This window comes from Trachemys scripta, chromosome 3 (genome assembly GCF_013100865.1).
Source record: "Trachemys scripta elegans isolate TJP31775 chromosome 3, CAS_Tse_1.0, whole genome shotgun sequence".
NCBI lineage: Eukaryota > Metazoa > Chordata > Testudines > Emydidae > Trachemys > Trachemys scripta.
Window position 1 is genome coordinate 139,039,733 of NC_048300.1, and position 14,968 is coordinate 139,054,700.

Below are 14,968 nucleotides of genomic sequence, written 5' to 3' on the forward strand. Positions count from 1 at the left end.
CTCCGCTTTGCACCCGAGCTGCACGGGTGCAAATGCCTGACGTACAGTGAGGCAGAGAAGGCTCCGCGTTCCCCGGACCGGCCGTGCCGCCGGCTCTCTCCCCGGCGTGGGGAGACGGGGTTCCTGGCATGCCGGGAGTGAGGGGTACGCGGAAGCCGCGGCGCCCCCGATGCTGGGCGCCGGGGCAGTGTGTCCTCGTTCGGCCCCCGGGACGCGAGGAGGGGGAGGTCTCGGGCTCGCTCATTCACACTCTGCCCAGGCGGAAGGGAGGAGACAGCCCCAGAGCGCCCTTCTCCCGTGGAACCTACAGCGCGCGGCAGGAGGAGAGCGAGGAAGAAGAGGAGGGACAGGCGAACGCGCGCGCACGCTGGCGGCCCAGCGGGCGGGGCGAGGCGATAACCCTTGCGGAACTGCCTGGGAGACCCCGGGTTTGGGGCTGCGCCAGCGCGCGCGGCGCCTCTCCGCCCCCCTCCTCCCCGAGCCGAGTGGAAGGGGCTGGGGTTGGTGCCAGCAGCGGCGTGAGCGCTCGAGCGGCCGCCATTTTACGCCAGCTCCAGCACACTGTCCGGACACGCCGCGGGAGCGGAGAGGGGCAGCTCCTCCGCACGCCGAGCCGCCAGCCGCGCCCCGAGCCCCTTCGCTCGGCCTTCTCCCCCACAGCGACAGGTCAGACACCAGGCCGGGGCGGGCCGGATCCGCGGCCGGGGCTCCCTCCAGGCAGCAGCAGCCGCCCCACGAGTGGGGTGGGAGCGGGCCTGGGGCTTTCGGGCGAGGGGAGCCGGCTCCCTGGAAAATGGAGTCGGGCGGGGAGTAGCACGCGGAGCCTAGGCCGCGTGAGCCGCTCCCGGGAGCGGGGGGCCCGGCTGCCAGCTGCTGCATGATGGGCGGGGGAGCTGGCTGCTTTCGTGGCCGCTCTTGCCGGGCGGGGGGCGGGCGCCCCGAGCTGGTGGTCGCGCACTAGGCCCCGCAGCGGGTGGGGCGCGTGGCTTTCGCCTCATTGTCCTGCCGGCCCGGCAGCTCCATTCATTGCCATGAGGCGCCGGGCCGGGCCCGCCGGCGGAGGGGCTATTTGGTTGCGGCCTCGGCGCCCAGCGTGCGGGATCGAGCCTCGCCTGCTACTGCTCACGGACTGGGGGGTCGGGCGGCGGCTCTGCCCAGCCCAGCGTGGCGTGGGAGCCGGGCCGGGCCAGCGCATTGTTTCAGGGCCGGAGGAGGCGGTGGAGTAAGGAGGCGCGGCGAGCTCCCGATAGAGGGGCGAGATCGGGCCCGGGGTGTTGCAATTGCTGTCCCGGGGGTTGGGGTGAGAGGGGGATGGTTGGGGGGTGAGGCTGCATCTCTGAGGGACTAGGGAGGGAGGGGGAAGTCGGTCACTGGAGGAAGTTGTAGGACATCTGAACGCGCAGCAGAGCACGTGTTTCCATTGGGCTCATGGCGGCTACCGCCGCCCCCGTGGGTGCGGACTGGGAAGCGCTTTGTTCCTCCTGCCTGCTCGGCAGACCCCGAAGTGGAGGAGGGCTAGACCCCGACCCCTTGCACGGCCAGGCGGGATGGCCTGTGATTTACTCCCAAGAGATGGGGGGCTTGAAATAGGCGATCGAGGTGGAAGCAGTAGTGAGTGTCAGTGACTGTATCGCGCGGTAGCGGCTGCTGCATGTGGCAGGTTTGCTCTTCCTCCCTTCCCCCTTCCTCCCCCGCCATTGGCGTCTTGCTCCATTTCTAACTTGTTCAGGGCTTCTTAGGGAGTGTTAAGAGACAGAGAGGGAGGTGAGTCAGAGTGTCTGGCTGGCTGGATTGTGTAAAACCTGCAGTGAAGGCTACCCTACTCCCTATAGGCTGTGGTGCTAGGGTATTCCTTTGTGTTAGTGTTTTCTTTTGAGGATTTTTGTGGATCTTCCGAAATCAAAAATAGCAGGGGAGTGGTCTGAGAAATTTTTGGAAGCATAGAGCAGGCGGTTGCATGTATTGTCACTTGAATTGTTCTGCTTGAAGATTTCTAGCTTAATTATGATGCTTATTGCGTTTGAACAGATATCTGGAAACATGGCTACTGAACATGTTAATGGGAATGGTACTGAAGAGCCCATGGATACTTCTGCTGCAGTTACCCATTCTGAGCATTTCCAGACATTGCTTGATGCTGGTTTACCACAGAAAGTTGCTGAAAAACTAGATGAAATTTACGTTGCAGGTAAGATGTAAAACTTGCAAAATCACTTTTGGTTTTTTTATTGGACTCTTCTGGCTTTGGGCTAAAATAGCAACTTTTTGTGGTTTCCAAAAGTATGGGGACTGCAGTCGTATCTTTTAGTACTGGATTATGGATTTTTTAAAATCAAATACTGTAACTGATTCCTAGTATTACCAGTGAATAAGTCTGGGACCAGTCATTAAAGTCACTTGGAGTGGGTAGGTGGGAAGGAAGGAGGTCAGTAAATCAGATGGGTAGGTACAAGACAATACCTACACCAGCTGTTGCTAACAGCTGTTCATAGTAGGAGCAGGTGATGTGCTTGGTGCATATTAATAGTTGTAAGTAACTTTTCAGTAACCGAGGCACTGGTTATATTCTCTTGTTGTAGATGATACTCTGATTTAGTATTTGGACTCTTGGATGCAGAAGTTGTGCTGCTTAAGCATAGTATTTGATTTTGATTGTGGTATCAATTTGAGCGCTTACATCTCTTTGAGCTAGATGGCCCCTTTTCAAAATGTACCAAGTTACTGTGCTGTTCAAGCTGAAGTCTGTTGCTTATAAACAATTCCGCATTCAGTTCAGGATGATGAAGATAATTTTGGCCCATGTAATATCTGGATGCCCAATGGTATTAAAATAAGTACATAAATACAATAACTATTTCAGTAAATATCTTTGTTTTTATCTTAATGGGGAAATGGTAATAATTTTTATCATGTGGATGAGTTAAGGAGGAATGGTAGGTTGTGTAATACGAGCCTTTTTACTTGTTACAGAAACTCAATGATTGATCTTGGACCACTAAAATTTGATGAATATAGTTAACCAGAGATTGCTGCTCAAACATAATTAGTAATTTTTTTTTCTTTTCCCTAGGGCTAGTTGCACACAGTGATCTAGATGAAAGAGCTATTGAAGCTTTAAAGGAATTTAATGAAGAAGGTGCATTGGCAGTACTTCAGCAGTTTAAAGACAGTGATCTTTCACATGTTCAGGTAATGTTAAGCAATTTGGTATATAACTGGAAGAACAAACTGCTGCTAGATTGGCAAGAACTGTACCTAAGTCTTGTCAGTGGTCTGTGTTTTGATGTGTAGAACTTTGTGCAATTAGAATCAGATAATCACTTTAAAACAAATTAGGTTCTGAGCTTCAGATTTACAAATATGAAAATGTCAACTCTTTTTCAGAACAAAAGTGCCTTTTTATGTGGAGTCATGAAAACATATAGACAGAGAGAAAAACAGGGGACCAAGGTGGCAGACTCTAGCAAAGGACCAGATGAGGCAAAAATTAAGGTATGTGTCTGAAGTTGTAAAGTATGTGATAGTATCCACTCTCTCTTTTAAAAAAAATTCCAGGTCTGACTTTTTAATTCCTTCAGTAACTGTGCTTTGCCTGGTAAATGTTAATTCAGATAATTCATGAACCTGGTAATCACAAATATTATATGTATTTTGGACTAGAAACATTTTATCAAGTAAACAGTAGCAAATTCTTCATATTAGTGCATGTATAATTTGCTTACTTTATTGGAGTGAGTTATAATATTAAATGTAAAAATACCCCTTTAGCAGGTTGCTTAGCTATAAAGACATGCCTCTTTTAGGTTGAAAAGTACTGTGTGCTACTCTTCCATAATTAGGAGCAAATGTTTCCACCCAAAGTTCTACTGTGCAAGTCAAGAAATACGGGATTTTTTTGGAATATAAAGATCAAATAATACACCTTGTTTTTAATTAAGGATAAATCTGTTCTTTGTTACCCAGACTTAAATAATGAAATTTAGCCACTCATTGTAAAGAGGGTAGCAATAGTGCTATCTCTTTTTAGACACATCCAGTGGATTTGAGAGTTAGCCCAATTGTAGATCACATGATCTGTTAAAAAGCAACAGAGGGTCCTGTGGCATCTTTAAGACTAACAGAAGTATTGGAGGATAAGCTTTCGTGGAGTAAACGTTATACAAAAATTAACTTAAATTTCAAAAACAGTTTCAGTGCACAGAAGTCTGTCTCAGCAGTAAAAGGCTGAAAAATTAACTCCTTGATGTCCAAGGACCCTTGATAGTAAATGGACTCAAGCTAAAAGTTAAGCTTTACCGAGGATGCTCTAAATGGATGGTTAGGGAAAGGAGAACAGTTTGTCATCCTTAGCTTTTTTGTATGAGTGTAGAATGATGAACTTGTATATTCTACCATTACCAGTAGTGGGGTACTTCTCAGAACTTCTTACTTTCCTCAGCTTGAAAATGGGTGAAAAAGCAGGCTGTGACCTGAGTGCCTTAATTAGAAAACTTTAAGGGCTTACTGGGATTTATATCACCACTTCTTAAAATTGACTTGCATTTGTAATTTTTCAGGCTGTGATTTGTCAACAACTAGAGTATTAATTACATTCATTTTCCTGGAGTAATACAGCTTTTGTTGTTCATGGTTACAGCAAGTCAATGCCATACCATTCAAAATCATATTCAGCATGGCTCCAGTTGTGAAAAAATCAGTGTTCTTGATGTAATTAAATTTATTTAATGCACCTTTTCCTCATGGGTGACATTTTATTGTTTGTGGAAATATTTCTTGAAAGAGAAATAATCGAACGTTTTTACTACTTTTATAACAAAGCTGTTCCAGATAGAGGCTTGATGAGGTATTTAACATATCAAATATTAAACTATATTTGTCTATTATCTAGTATTTCTGTTACGTTAGTATTGAGATTTTCCAGCCAAGGTCAGTCCCTTGTGCTGGGGTGCTGTACATACATGTAGGAGATACGCCCTGACCCTAGCTTGTAATCTAGACAAGACAAAGGGCGGGAGAAAAGAAGTAGTAGCTGCATTTGACAGGTGAGGTAATGCTTCGGTTCTACAAACAACTCACATGTGCACTTTAACTTGATGTGTGAGTAGTTTCATTGAGTCATTGGAATACATGCATGTATGTGCAGGAAGGTGTAAGCAAAAACAAGGGTATCTGGCTGAGATGTCTTTACTTGGTTTCATTGTTACATTAAAAATAAAATTTCCTGAATCTATTCTTATGAAGATGCACCTTGCCTGTTTCTTGGAACTAACTATTCTGCCTCAACCCAACAGCATTAATCATATTAAAATATTCAGTATGGTTACACTTGTTAACGGTTCTGGTTTCATGTGCATATAAACCTACAGTGTATTGTAAGTTTCAAAGCAGTAATGTTAACATGGAAATACAGACAGAGATGCCAAAGAAAGGTATAATGAATGGTATGGAGAAAGTGAATAAGGAAGTGTTACTTACCCCTTCATATAACACATGAACCAATGAATCATTGGCTCACCTAATGAAACTTATAGGCAGCAGATTTAAAACAAACATAAGGAAGTACTTTTTCACATGATACACAGTCAACCTGTGAAACTCATTGCCAGCGGATGTTGTGGAGGCCAAAAGTATAATTGTTTAAAAAAAGAGTGAGATGGCAAGAATGAGATGGCACACCCACATTGTAAATACTGCATGCTGATCTGGTCTCCCCATCTCAAAAAAGTTATATTGGAATTGGAAAAGGAACAAAAAAGGGCAACATAAATTATTAGGGGTATGGAACAGCTTCCATTTGAAGAGAGAGTAATAAGACTTTTCAGCTTGGAAAAGAGATGACAAAGGTGGGATATAATAGAGGTCTATAAAATCATGAGCGGTGTAGAGAAAGTAAATAAGTGTTGTTTACTCATAACACAAGAACTAGGGGTCACCAAATGAAATTAATAGGTAGCAGGTTTAAAACAAACAGAGGTTTGTCTTCATACAATGCATAGTCAACCTGTGGAACTCTTTGCCAGAGGATGTTGTGAAGGCCATGACTATAACAGGGTTCAAAAAAAGAACTGGAAATACATTTATGGAGGATAGGCCTATCAGTGGCTGTTAACAAAGATGGGCAGGGATGCAAAACCATGCTCTGAAGTGTCCCTAGCCTCTCTTGCCAGAAGTTGGGAATGGGTGACAGAGAATGAATCACTTGACGATTACCTGTTTTGTTCATTCCCTCTGAAGCACCTGGCATTGGCCACTGTTGGAAGACCGGATACGAGGCTGGATCTACTATTGGTCTTGACCCAATATGGCTGTTCTTATAAATTTGTGGAGGATAGGTCCATCCATGGCTATTTGCCAAAATGGTCAGGGACGCAAACCCATGCTCTAAGTGTTCCAAACTTCTGACTGCTAGAAGCTGGAACTGGATGATGGGGGATGGATCAGATCACTCAATAAATTGCCTTGTTCTGTTCTCTCACTCTGAAGCATTTGGCGCTGGCCACTGTTGGGAGACAGGATACTGGGAGAGATGTGCCATTGGCCGTTCTTTTGGTTACTTATTTGTTATAGTCTATTTGTCTTGATAAATTGGGAATTGTACGTGACCTAAGATATTCAACTTCTTCTTGAAGGCACTCTTGGAAAGAACAGGCTATACACTTGATGTGACTACTGGACAGAGGAAGTATGGTGGTCCTCCTCCAGATTCTGTGTATTCAGGACAACAGCCTTCTGTTGGTACAGAGGTAAGTAGGAGATGTTTTTATTCATGTAAAGAACAACCCACTTATACCATGTTTTTTTTTTTTTAAACAATGTTAAATATGTTTGTTACTTAGATATTTGTGGGCAAGATTCCAAGAGACTTATTTGAAGATGAGCTTGTTCCATTATTTGAGAAAGCTGGGCCTATCTGGGATCTGCGCTTAATGATGGATCCACTAACTGGTCTAAATAGAGGATATGCTTTTGTCACTTTCTGTACTAAAGAGGCAGCTCAGGAGGCTGTTAAACTGGTAAGTTTTCTTTGCCTTTTATGAGATCACTCCCTAATCCATAAACAATTACTATAATCTCTGTTAGTAAGTGGTTAATAAGTTCCTTTGAGCCAGTCACACACGTAATGGACTTGTAGGTAGTCTATTGCACCTTTCTCTGAATTATTTGTTACTGGCCAATATCAGAAACAGGATACTAAACTAGATGCACTGCTGGCATAATCTAGTAGGGCAATCCAAAATTTCAAATTAGTAAAAAATCCTTGATGCCCCATTTGTTGAACAAGAGGTGGTGTTTGAGGAGGGTTACTTTGGATTGCTTTCTTCTAGAAGAATTTCTTAAATTAGGTGTTTGTGTGGATCCAACTGCTGGCACACACTTTGTGTGCATGTGTGCTGATAGTGGGATACATAGGGACAAAATATATTGAAGAACCACACTTATTGTAAGGTAAGTAACTGTTCTTAAAAAGGTATTGAATTTTGTGAGAGACCTCAGACAGGTTGTTCTTGGTAGCAAACTATTCTGCCTCTCTCGTTCAAAACTCTTTGGATGGTGAGATTACCAAAATCTAAAGAAAGAGAACACAGTATTTAGTTTGAACAAAAGTATGAAATATTGTGAAGTAAAGTATGGACCACGGCCTTTCAGATATGCAGCATGAACACTGAACCACCTACTGTGTGTCTCCTCCATTCTACTAAATAAATAAATAAAGATTTTTCTTACGGTGTCCTGGCCATGCCTCTCCACCCCCAAATTAAGGCTGAATACAGATCAGAGGCTACTCAGTTAATGCTGAATAAAAATCACAGGCCACTCAGTACTGAGTATTTTCTGGACAGCATTGCATGATGTTACCATCCTCTCAGTGTTGAGCATGTTGTCACCATTGTGGTTTTAGTTTTTTCAGCCTAGTGAAATCTGGATCTGAACTCTGCATGATTCACAGATACTAGATTGCCAGCTTTCTGTTGGGACACTCATATAGGAACTAAGATAAATTAAACTTTTGATAGAATACATTTTAAATAATGTCCCCAAATTCTTAACTTTTTTTAAAAACATAAGGGTTTTTCTGCGTTTGTCTTTTTTTATAAAAGATTTTGGTGGGCTCAAAGAACACCAACCAACATGCTTGGGGTAAATCCACTTTGTCCGTGCACATACCTGCTTGTTGCCTTTTTGGTTTCAGCTTTGCTGTTAAACACCCTGTTGCATGAGTTCTGTCCAGGTTAGTGAACCAGAGTGATGCAACTGACTAACAGCAAAACAATGAAAACTGACTGAATGTTTAGTGCTATCAGATGCTGCAAGTAAACTGGAAACACTTTTTTTTCCTCAAATGAAAAGATTGAATCTTAGAAGTTACTTAACAGTAGGTTTAAAACTTGACTTTCAAATAGATGGTGTCTTTAAATGCACCATACTTGTAGATTTGGAAGGCCATCTATATTGCTATATTAAGCTGATATGATTAAGCTCGACTTGATCCTCCTTCCCTTGTGTATAAAGGGTCTCTAGTGCTGCAAAAGTATGAGGCTTTCCATCTAAGATATTTATATAATCAGACATTGTATAAAGAACCATATGCTGTTTAAATTGTTAGACGGGGTGGATTAGGGAAATACAAGGGAAAATTTGGGGTTGGCAGGGAAGCCTTTCCAGCCTAAGTACTAGGACATGACAATGTGGTGTTCTTGACAAATTAGCAGCGTCCATTCAGCTGAGGAGTGGGTATGGGGAAAAGATACTAATTTAAAGCAAGTACCTTGCCATTAGTTGGTTTTGTATAAGGTGCCAGCCACACTTGGCTGGTTAAATCATGATTTGGAAAAACTTACCAGGTGCATACTACCCAGAGGCCAATTCAGAAGGTAGGAGTATGGGGATACCAGTAAGATCGGGGCACTGTGCCTTGGTGAGAAGCCTCTCTGTCATGGGACTAAGGAGGCTGCTCAGTGGCAAACTGTTTGTACAAACCTTAGATTTTGTGGAAGTAAATTGAGTTTGTGGAATTTGTAATCCTTTTTTTTTTTTTTTTTTTTTTTTGGCTTTCACCCTTATTTCTTGTAATAAATCTGAACGGAATAATGAGTCTTCACACACACTCCTGTTCTTCAGCATGTTAAAGTGAGCATTTGTCATATTGTGTTTGCTTTTCCCCCTTAATCTCAAGTAGATTTCAAAGCAGTACTTTAGCAGGAGAATAGTGTGTGGTTACATCTTTTTACTTTTAGCACACTGTATTTATCGTCTGATAAACTGGCTTAACATTTTACTATGGATCACTATTGAAAGTGAGTTTGGGGTCATCCTGGTTTTCGGTGAACATGTGTGTTCATCACAAGTCCACTGCACGACTTGGAACTATTAACAGACTTCACTCAGGAAATCCATGACTAGAGTAATTTGGGTGATTGTAAATTGAGATTGAGGCACTTCAGTGGAGTGTGTGATAGAAAATATTCCATGCCTGGCTGTAATATAATCATTGTTCTGGATTATATTTTTCTTTATTCTACCGCTACCCAAGATTATCAGGCCACTTTGTGAAAGATTCCATCATTCTAAACTTCTCCCATTTTAGAAGCCTTTTTGCTTGCTTGAGGAACGAAGTTTCTTACTGTGACAATCCATAAAATTATGAGTATGGTTTTATTTAACTCTGTAAAAAGCAACAGAGGGTCTTCTTCAGATGCAAGTGAGGTTCTGACCCACGAAAGCTTATGCTCCCAGTGCTTCTGTTAGTCTCAAAGGTGCCACAGGACCCTCTGTTGCTTTTTACAGATTCAGACTAACACGGCTACCCCTCTGATACTTATTTAACTCTGTAATTAAAAATCTAGAACTAATGCAAAACTGATGACCAGTAGCCCAGATAGAAGTGAGATTAGCCACAGGTGTCTTGAAGTAATTTGTGCCATCTGCACACAGCAGTGTAACTTACTGTTCAATATAGGAAGTGAATACGCTAACTAAAACTGCTGTTGGAATTCTCGGTGGGTGAAATGACACAGATTTAGTCTCATCAGAGCTGTTGGATTAACGCATTTAGTTTACAGAAAGAAGTATGGGATCTTAGATGACTGGCCCCCAAGAGGTCAGACCTGTTTTGCATGCTCAAAAGACACTTCAGTTGTGTGCCTAATACCAGTTTGGGGCATTGATTCAAAACTGACTTGGGAGAAAGCATAAATATGTTGAATTGGCAATGCTGCTTCTATTGTCTGTGTTCCATGGCAATCTCCCGTGTAAATACTGGGCTTGACCCCACTTAATGTAAAATTACAGGTGGTATGTTTAAAGGGACTCTGCTGGTTTACAAAACTTTTTAAAATCATATGTACATTTGTAATACTCATAGATATTAAACTAAAGATCTGATTTATTTTTTACTATGCTATTAATGTTTTCTGCTTCTCTTAGATTGGACAGTGAGAATAGGTTACTCAGTTTTCTTGTTAAATTAGCGCTTTGCTGTAATGTCTTTGGGCTGCAAACACTTCAGGGAATGTATATTAAAATTTTTAATTTAAAAAAAAGGCAACATTCCTGTTGCCTTAAATTTTGTAAGTACTTTTTCTTACAAAAGCTACTTTTGGGGCCCGACTTGATGCTGGCTAACCTTTAAGGCCCTTTTTAATGGTGATATGCAGTGTTCGATCTAATATGCCTGTATTTAACTGAGGCTGTCTGACACATAAAGTAATGGACTCCTTTCAGCTTTGAGGGATATTGGCCATTCACCTGAATTTCCAGGGAAACCATACTTCGTAGTTCCTAGGTAGAACATGCTGTTTATCAATAGCATAATAGCTGGTACTACCGTAGTGTGGATATGCAAGCTCTGGAACTTCATTGACCTTTTTGAAGCTTTTTCTTTGTAGCCTGTGAAACGGGAGCAACAGATACTATTAATGGTTATTTTTAGGTTTTGGTTTGGGGGTACTTCTTAACTGGTTGGGAGTTACTACTGCAGCCAATAGAGAAATGAGAATCCTCTCCATGCGTGGAAGTTTGTACTTAAGAATTACCTTGTAGTTCACTGTTGGTTGTCAAGCATTGGTGAAAATGTTCAGCAAGACGGAATCAGTGTTCTAGCTCAATTCTCTGATCCTGCTAGCAAAACCTGGAAGAAGCAGCCTTTAGCATTCATTGCAGAGGAAGTATGGGAGAACTTGGTCCTACAGAAGAAAAACTACCTGTGTCAATCTCTCAAACAAAATATCACTTGCAGAATGAATGGCAAGCTAACTGCCTTGAGAAAATGTTGGCTAAGAAACATCAACTTTCCTAACTGGAGAGCAGCCTATGGTGAAGCTTGCAAGGAAAATAGCTAATTTGTGCGTGGTGTGTGTGTCTCTCTTGCTACAGTTTTTGTCCAGAAGCTGCTTGAATTGGTGGTGAGGTCAAGCAGTGTATGCATATTGTCTATACGAGAGCCATATTTTTTTTTCCAATAGAAGGCTTTTCTTGGACCCCGACTTGTTGAGGGTTTTGTGAACTGAACCTGAATACCTGCTATTATGTGCTTTGTTCAGTTTAAGAAGAGCTTATAGTTGGTAACCAGGGGAAGTTTTTCTCTGCAGTGTGACTGGAAGCAGTACCTTTATTGTCAACACTTTAGGTAGAATAAGCGCCAACTGCTGTAGTTCTGCATAGTGCATTATCTAGTGAAGACTGAGATAGTAGAAGCTCCTTCCAGAAGTAAAGCTTGATTCTCGAGTCAAGACATAGGGAGAAATAGTTGTGGGCTGAAACTGGGGACCAGTGGCAAAGAATTTGAATATACCACAAGTGTAGTAATCTAACAGCTGTTGTATGCACACATCAGGCCACTGAAGGGTTAATACCTCACTGTTCATCACAGCTGTAGGGAAGTAAAATACCTGCTGTAGATGCTTTTGAGTGGGGAAGAGTGAAAGATTGGTAATAACTTGCCATTGTCTGTTTTTCTTTCAGTACAATAATCATGAAATTCGTTCTGGAAAACACATTGGTGTATGCATCTCTGTTGCCAATAATAGGCTTTTTGTTGGCTCTATTCCTAAGAGTAAAACCAAGGAACAGATTGTTGAAGAATTTAGTAAAGTAACAGGTAAGTTAGTAAGTGTATTGGGAACTGGGTAAAATAAATGTGAGTGATCAATGATGATGATTTTTTTTTTCACCATCTTTCGGCTGAAGTTGAATGATGACAACCTTTTAAACTGAGATCACTTAGCTTTGTCCTGAGTGTTCAGACTTCTCACTTCTGAAAGAACCAGGAATAATGTATCCTTGCCTAAACCATTGTGGTGTTTTGGAATAATATATATTTTGTTTTATTTGAATCTCTGTAACTAAACCTTAGATTATATACTTATTTAACCCAATGAATAATTGGCAAATACAATAAAAGGAAAGTTTCTTTCAAAGAAATGCATTGTTCCACAACTCACCAAAATTTCTTCAGTATCAAAGAATGTATTGGTCTCCTTTTTAAAGGTAAAATTTAACCAATATGAAGAGAGTTCTGTGCTTGAGTCCTTTGCATTAGTGGATTAAAGTTACTGACTTTCCTTTAATGCTGAAGGGTTACTTCTGCACAAAGGCATCCAAAAAGAGCAACGTGAAGCAAGGCTTTCAGAAGTCTTCTAAACACAAAACAGTGTTACTTTTTATGGGACAGGAATAATTATGTCCATTGATGCTAAGATGCTGCAGTGATATGTGATATAAAAACTTAGTATTCTGAAAGTACAGAAATGTATCTTGGCGTTTCTTCACACCAATCTTTGAAGCTCATCCATGCTTTCAGATCGGCTTGCAACTTACTTATTTCCTTAAGTAGGATCATTCCTTCGCTTTATAGTGTAGCACATCAATTGAAGCCAAATTAAATATTCTGCTTAATTTCACAGAGGGTCTCACGGATGTCATATTGTATCATCAACCTGATGACAAGAAAAAGAACAGGGGTTTTTGTTTCCTTGAATATGAAGATCACAAAACTGCTGCTCAGGCCAGACGTAGGTTAATGAGTGGAAAAGTGAAAGTCTGGGGAAATGTTGTTACAGTTGAATGGGCTGACCCTATAGAAGATCCAGATCCTGAAGTTATGGCAAAGGTAATAAAGCAACTGAGAAATATAATTATACCTACATCACTTAAATTGTCATAAGGTAAATATTTCCAGTATTAGCACTATGTTGAAATACCACTTTCTAGATAGAGGAGTTAAAGCGGGGTTGTAAAGATGTGAATGTGTTCTAAAACACTTGAAAATTAAAAGGAGCTCTTTTAGTCTTAACAGGAATTTCACTGGCAAGTAGTATTTACTACTGCTTGGCCCTGACTTATGATCTTTGTTTCCTGCCAATGCTGAAAAATCTATGCCATGATTCCTGTAATCTGCCTGTACTCTAATAGTATGTAAGTGACATAGTGGCTTCAGAATCAAAGTTGCCTTGTGGCTTCACACTAACGACTTGATTCAAAGGAATCAATGGGAATATTTGGTTCAGCCCGTAAAACTGAGTTTAAATAAACATGGAGCTTCATATCTGTAATTCTTGAAATGGTATTACTTCAAGGAACATAAACCTGAATTTTCTTAACTCCTTGTCAGAATCCAAAAAGCTATAATTTCACAATCAAGCAATTACTTCTCTTAGACATTATTTCAGTCGTGGTGGTGTGTGTGTGTGTGTGTGTGGGGGGGGGGTTTGTCCCCCCCCCCTTCCTTTCCCCCAGACCCCCTGAAACAGTAGTGACAACATTCTGGAGTGCAATTTCCATGTAGCTTAAGTTCTTCATGTCAAAATACTAAGTTTGGGGAGCATTTTTAATAACAAGAGAACAGTTCTTCGTTGTGAATTATATTTTGCCACAGCGGAAGCCGATTAATTGATTCTTACCTGAAAACTTCTATTCTCAGATGTTGTTCAGTCCTGTCTCTTTGGTTCTGTTGTCCAGCCACTAGCACAACTCCCCCTACACAGCCCTTTTCTGAGTTCCTTTTTCTCTCTATCACATCTGCCTTTCCTGACCTGAGACGGTTGACTAGTAGGCATCCTAGTTTGATGGACTTGGTAAGCCGTCTTGGATGGGGTCACCTCTTTGAGCCAAATGGGGTTCAACTACTAGAAAAGCAGCTATTTCATAAGAAGTATAGAGCCTCTTAGACTCTTTGCCTGCCAGGTTTAATCCCCCCCCCCCCCCCCCCGCGCGCTTTCTTGCCCAGTGTTGTAGTCACTCAACAGCAGGGAGTGTGCCGAGTCTTGCAGATAGTTTGCCTGCAAAATGGCACTTCCTCTCTAGTCCGGCTTCTCCCTGTGATCAATCTCCTGTATCACAAGAGAGGAGCCCTGATTCATCTAACTTTTTCTGTGACCATTGGTGTGGGACTCCTGCTGGTGAAACTTATCAGATGAGTAGGAAGTGAAGGGAGCATGGATAGGAAGAAAGTACTCGGTAGCAGGCTTCTGGGGCAGAGCTATGGAGGTGGAGAACATAAGAGCTAGGAAGCAATGTTTCCTGGTTCCCTATCTCATTCCACAGAAAGTGATTTTGACTAAACTAAAAACATTTTAAATGCTGAATGGGGCAGGGGGATTGAAAGGATCAAGGGAAAGAGCATGGAAAAGATGTAGGGGATCAGGAGTGCCATAGACTTAGTGCGGTGGACCAAGAGGTGTGAATGGAGATTCCAAATTAAACTGCAGGAAAGGGAGACTACCTGATGGAGAGGACTGGGGAAGAAAAGGGGTGGGGGGGAGGTTGTCTCAGGTCTGAAGGCTATAGAGAGATGGTGGGAGGATGATTGAGGGAGTGATTTTTCCATGTGTTAAAAACTTTAAGTAATTAAACATGGAGAAAAGGCTTTTCCTCCACTCCTTTCCCTACCCAAATCCCAAACAGCTATAATTCTCTTCTTGCACCGCACCACATGCAGATATATAGAGCTCTGAAGGAGGGGAACTACACT

The 14,968-nt window shown here is 42.2% G+C and overlaps 1 protein-coding gene across 10 annotated transcripts in view; it reads left to right on the forward strand.

The window, feature by feature from the left end:
- Positions 1-462: 462 nt before the first annotated feature.
- SYNCRIP (synaptotagmin binding cytoplasmic RNA interacting protein) overlaps positions 463-14,968 on the forward strand; it is a 35,569-nt gene continuing 21,063 nt past the window's right edge. For 4 of the 10 annotated variants that reach the window (XM_034766079.1, XM_034766080.1, XM_034766083.1 and 1 more), the window contains exons 1-7: positions 463-666; positions 3,071-3,189; positions 3,385-3,492; positions 6,630-6,743; positions 6,837-7,013; positions 11,962-12,097; positions 12,903-13,108. In XM_034766079.1, the coding sequence (XP_034621970.1) occupies positions 3,412-3,492; positions 6,630-6,743; positions 6,837-7,013; positions 11,962-12,097; positions 12,903-13,108 (714 nt within the window). In that variant the 5' untranslated portion in view covers positions 463-666; positions 3,071-3,189; positions 3,385-3,411. Of the gene's footprint in view, positions 667-2,028; positions 2,189-3,070; positions 3,190-3,384; positions 3,493-6,629; positions 6,744-6,836; positions 7,014-11,961; positions 12,098-12,902; positions 13,109-14,968 lie in introns of all 10 variants that reach the window. The other 6 variants (XM_034766086.1, XM_034766087.1, XM_034766088.1 and 3 more) reach the window with 5 other exon arrangements.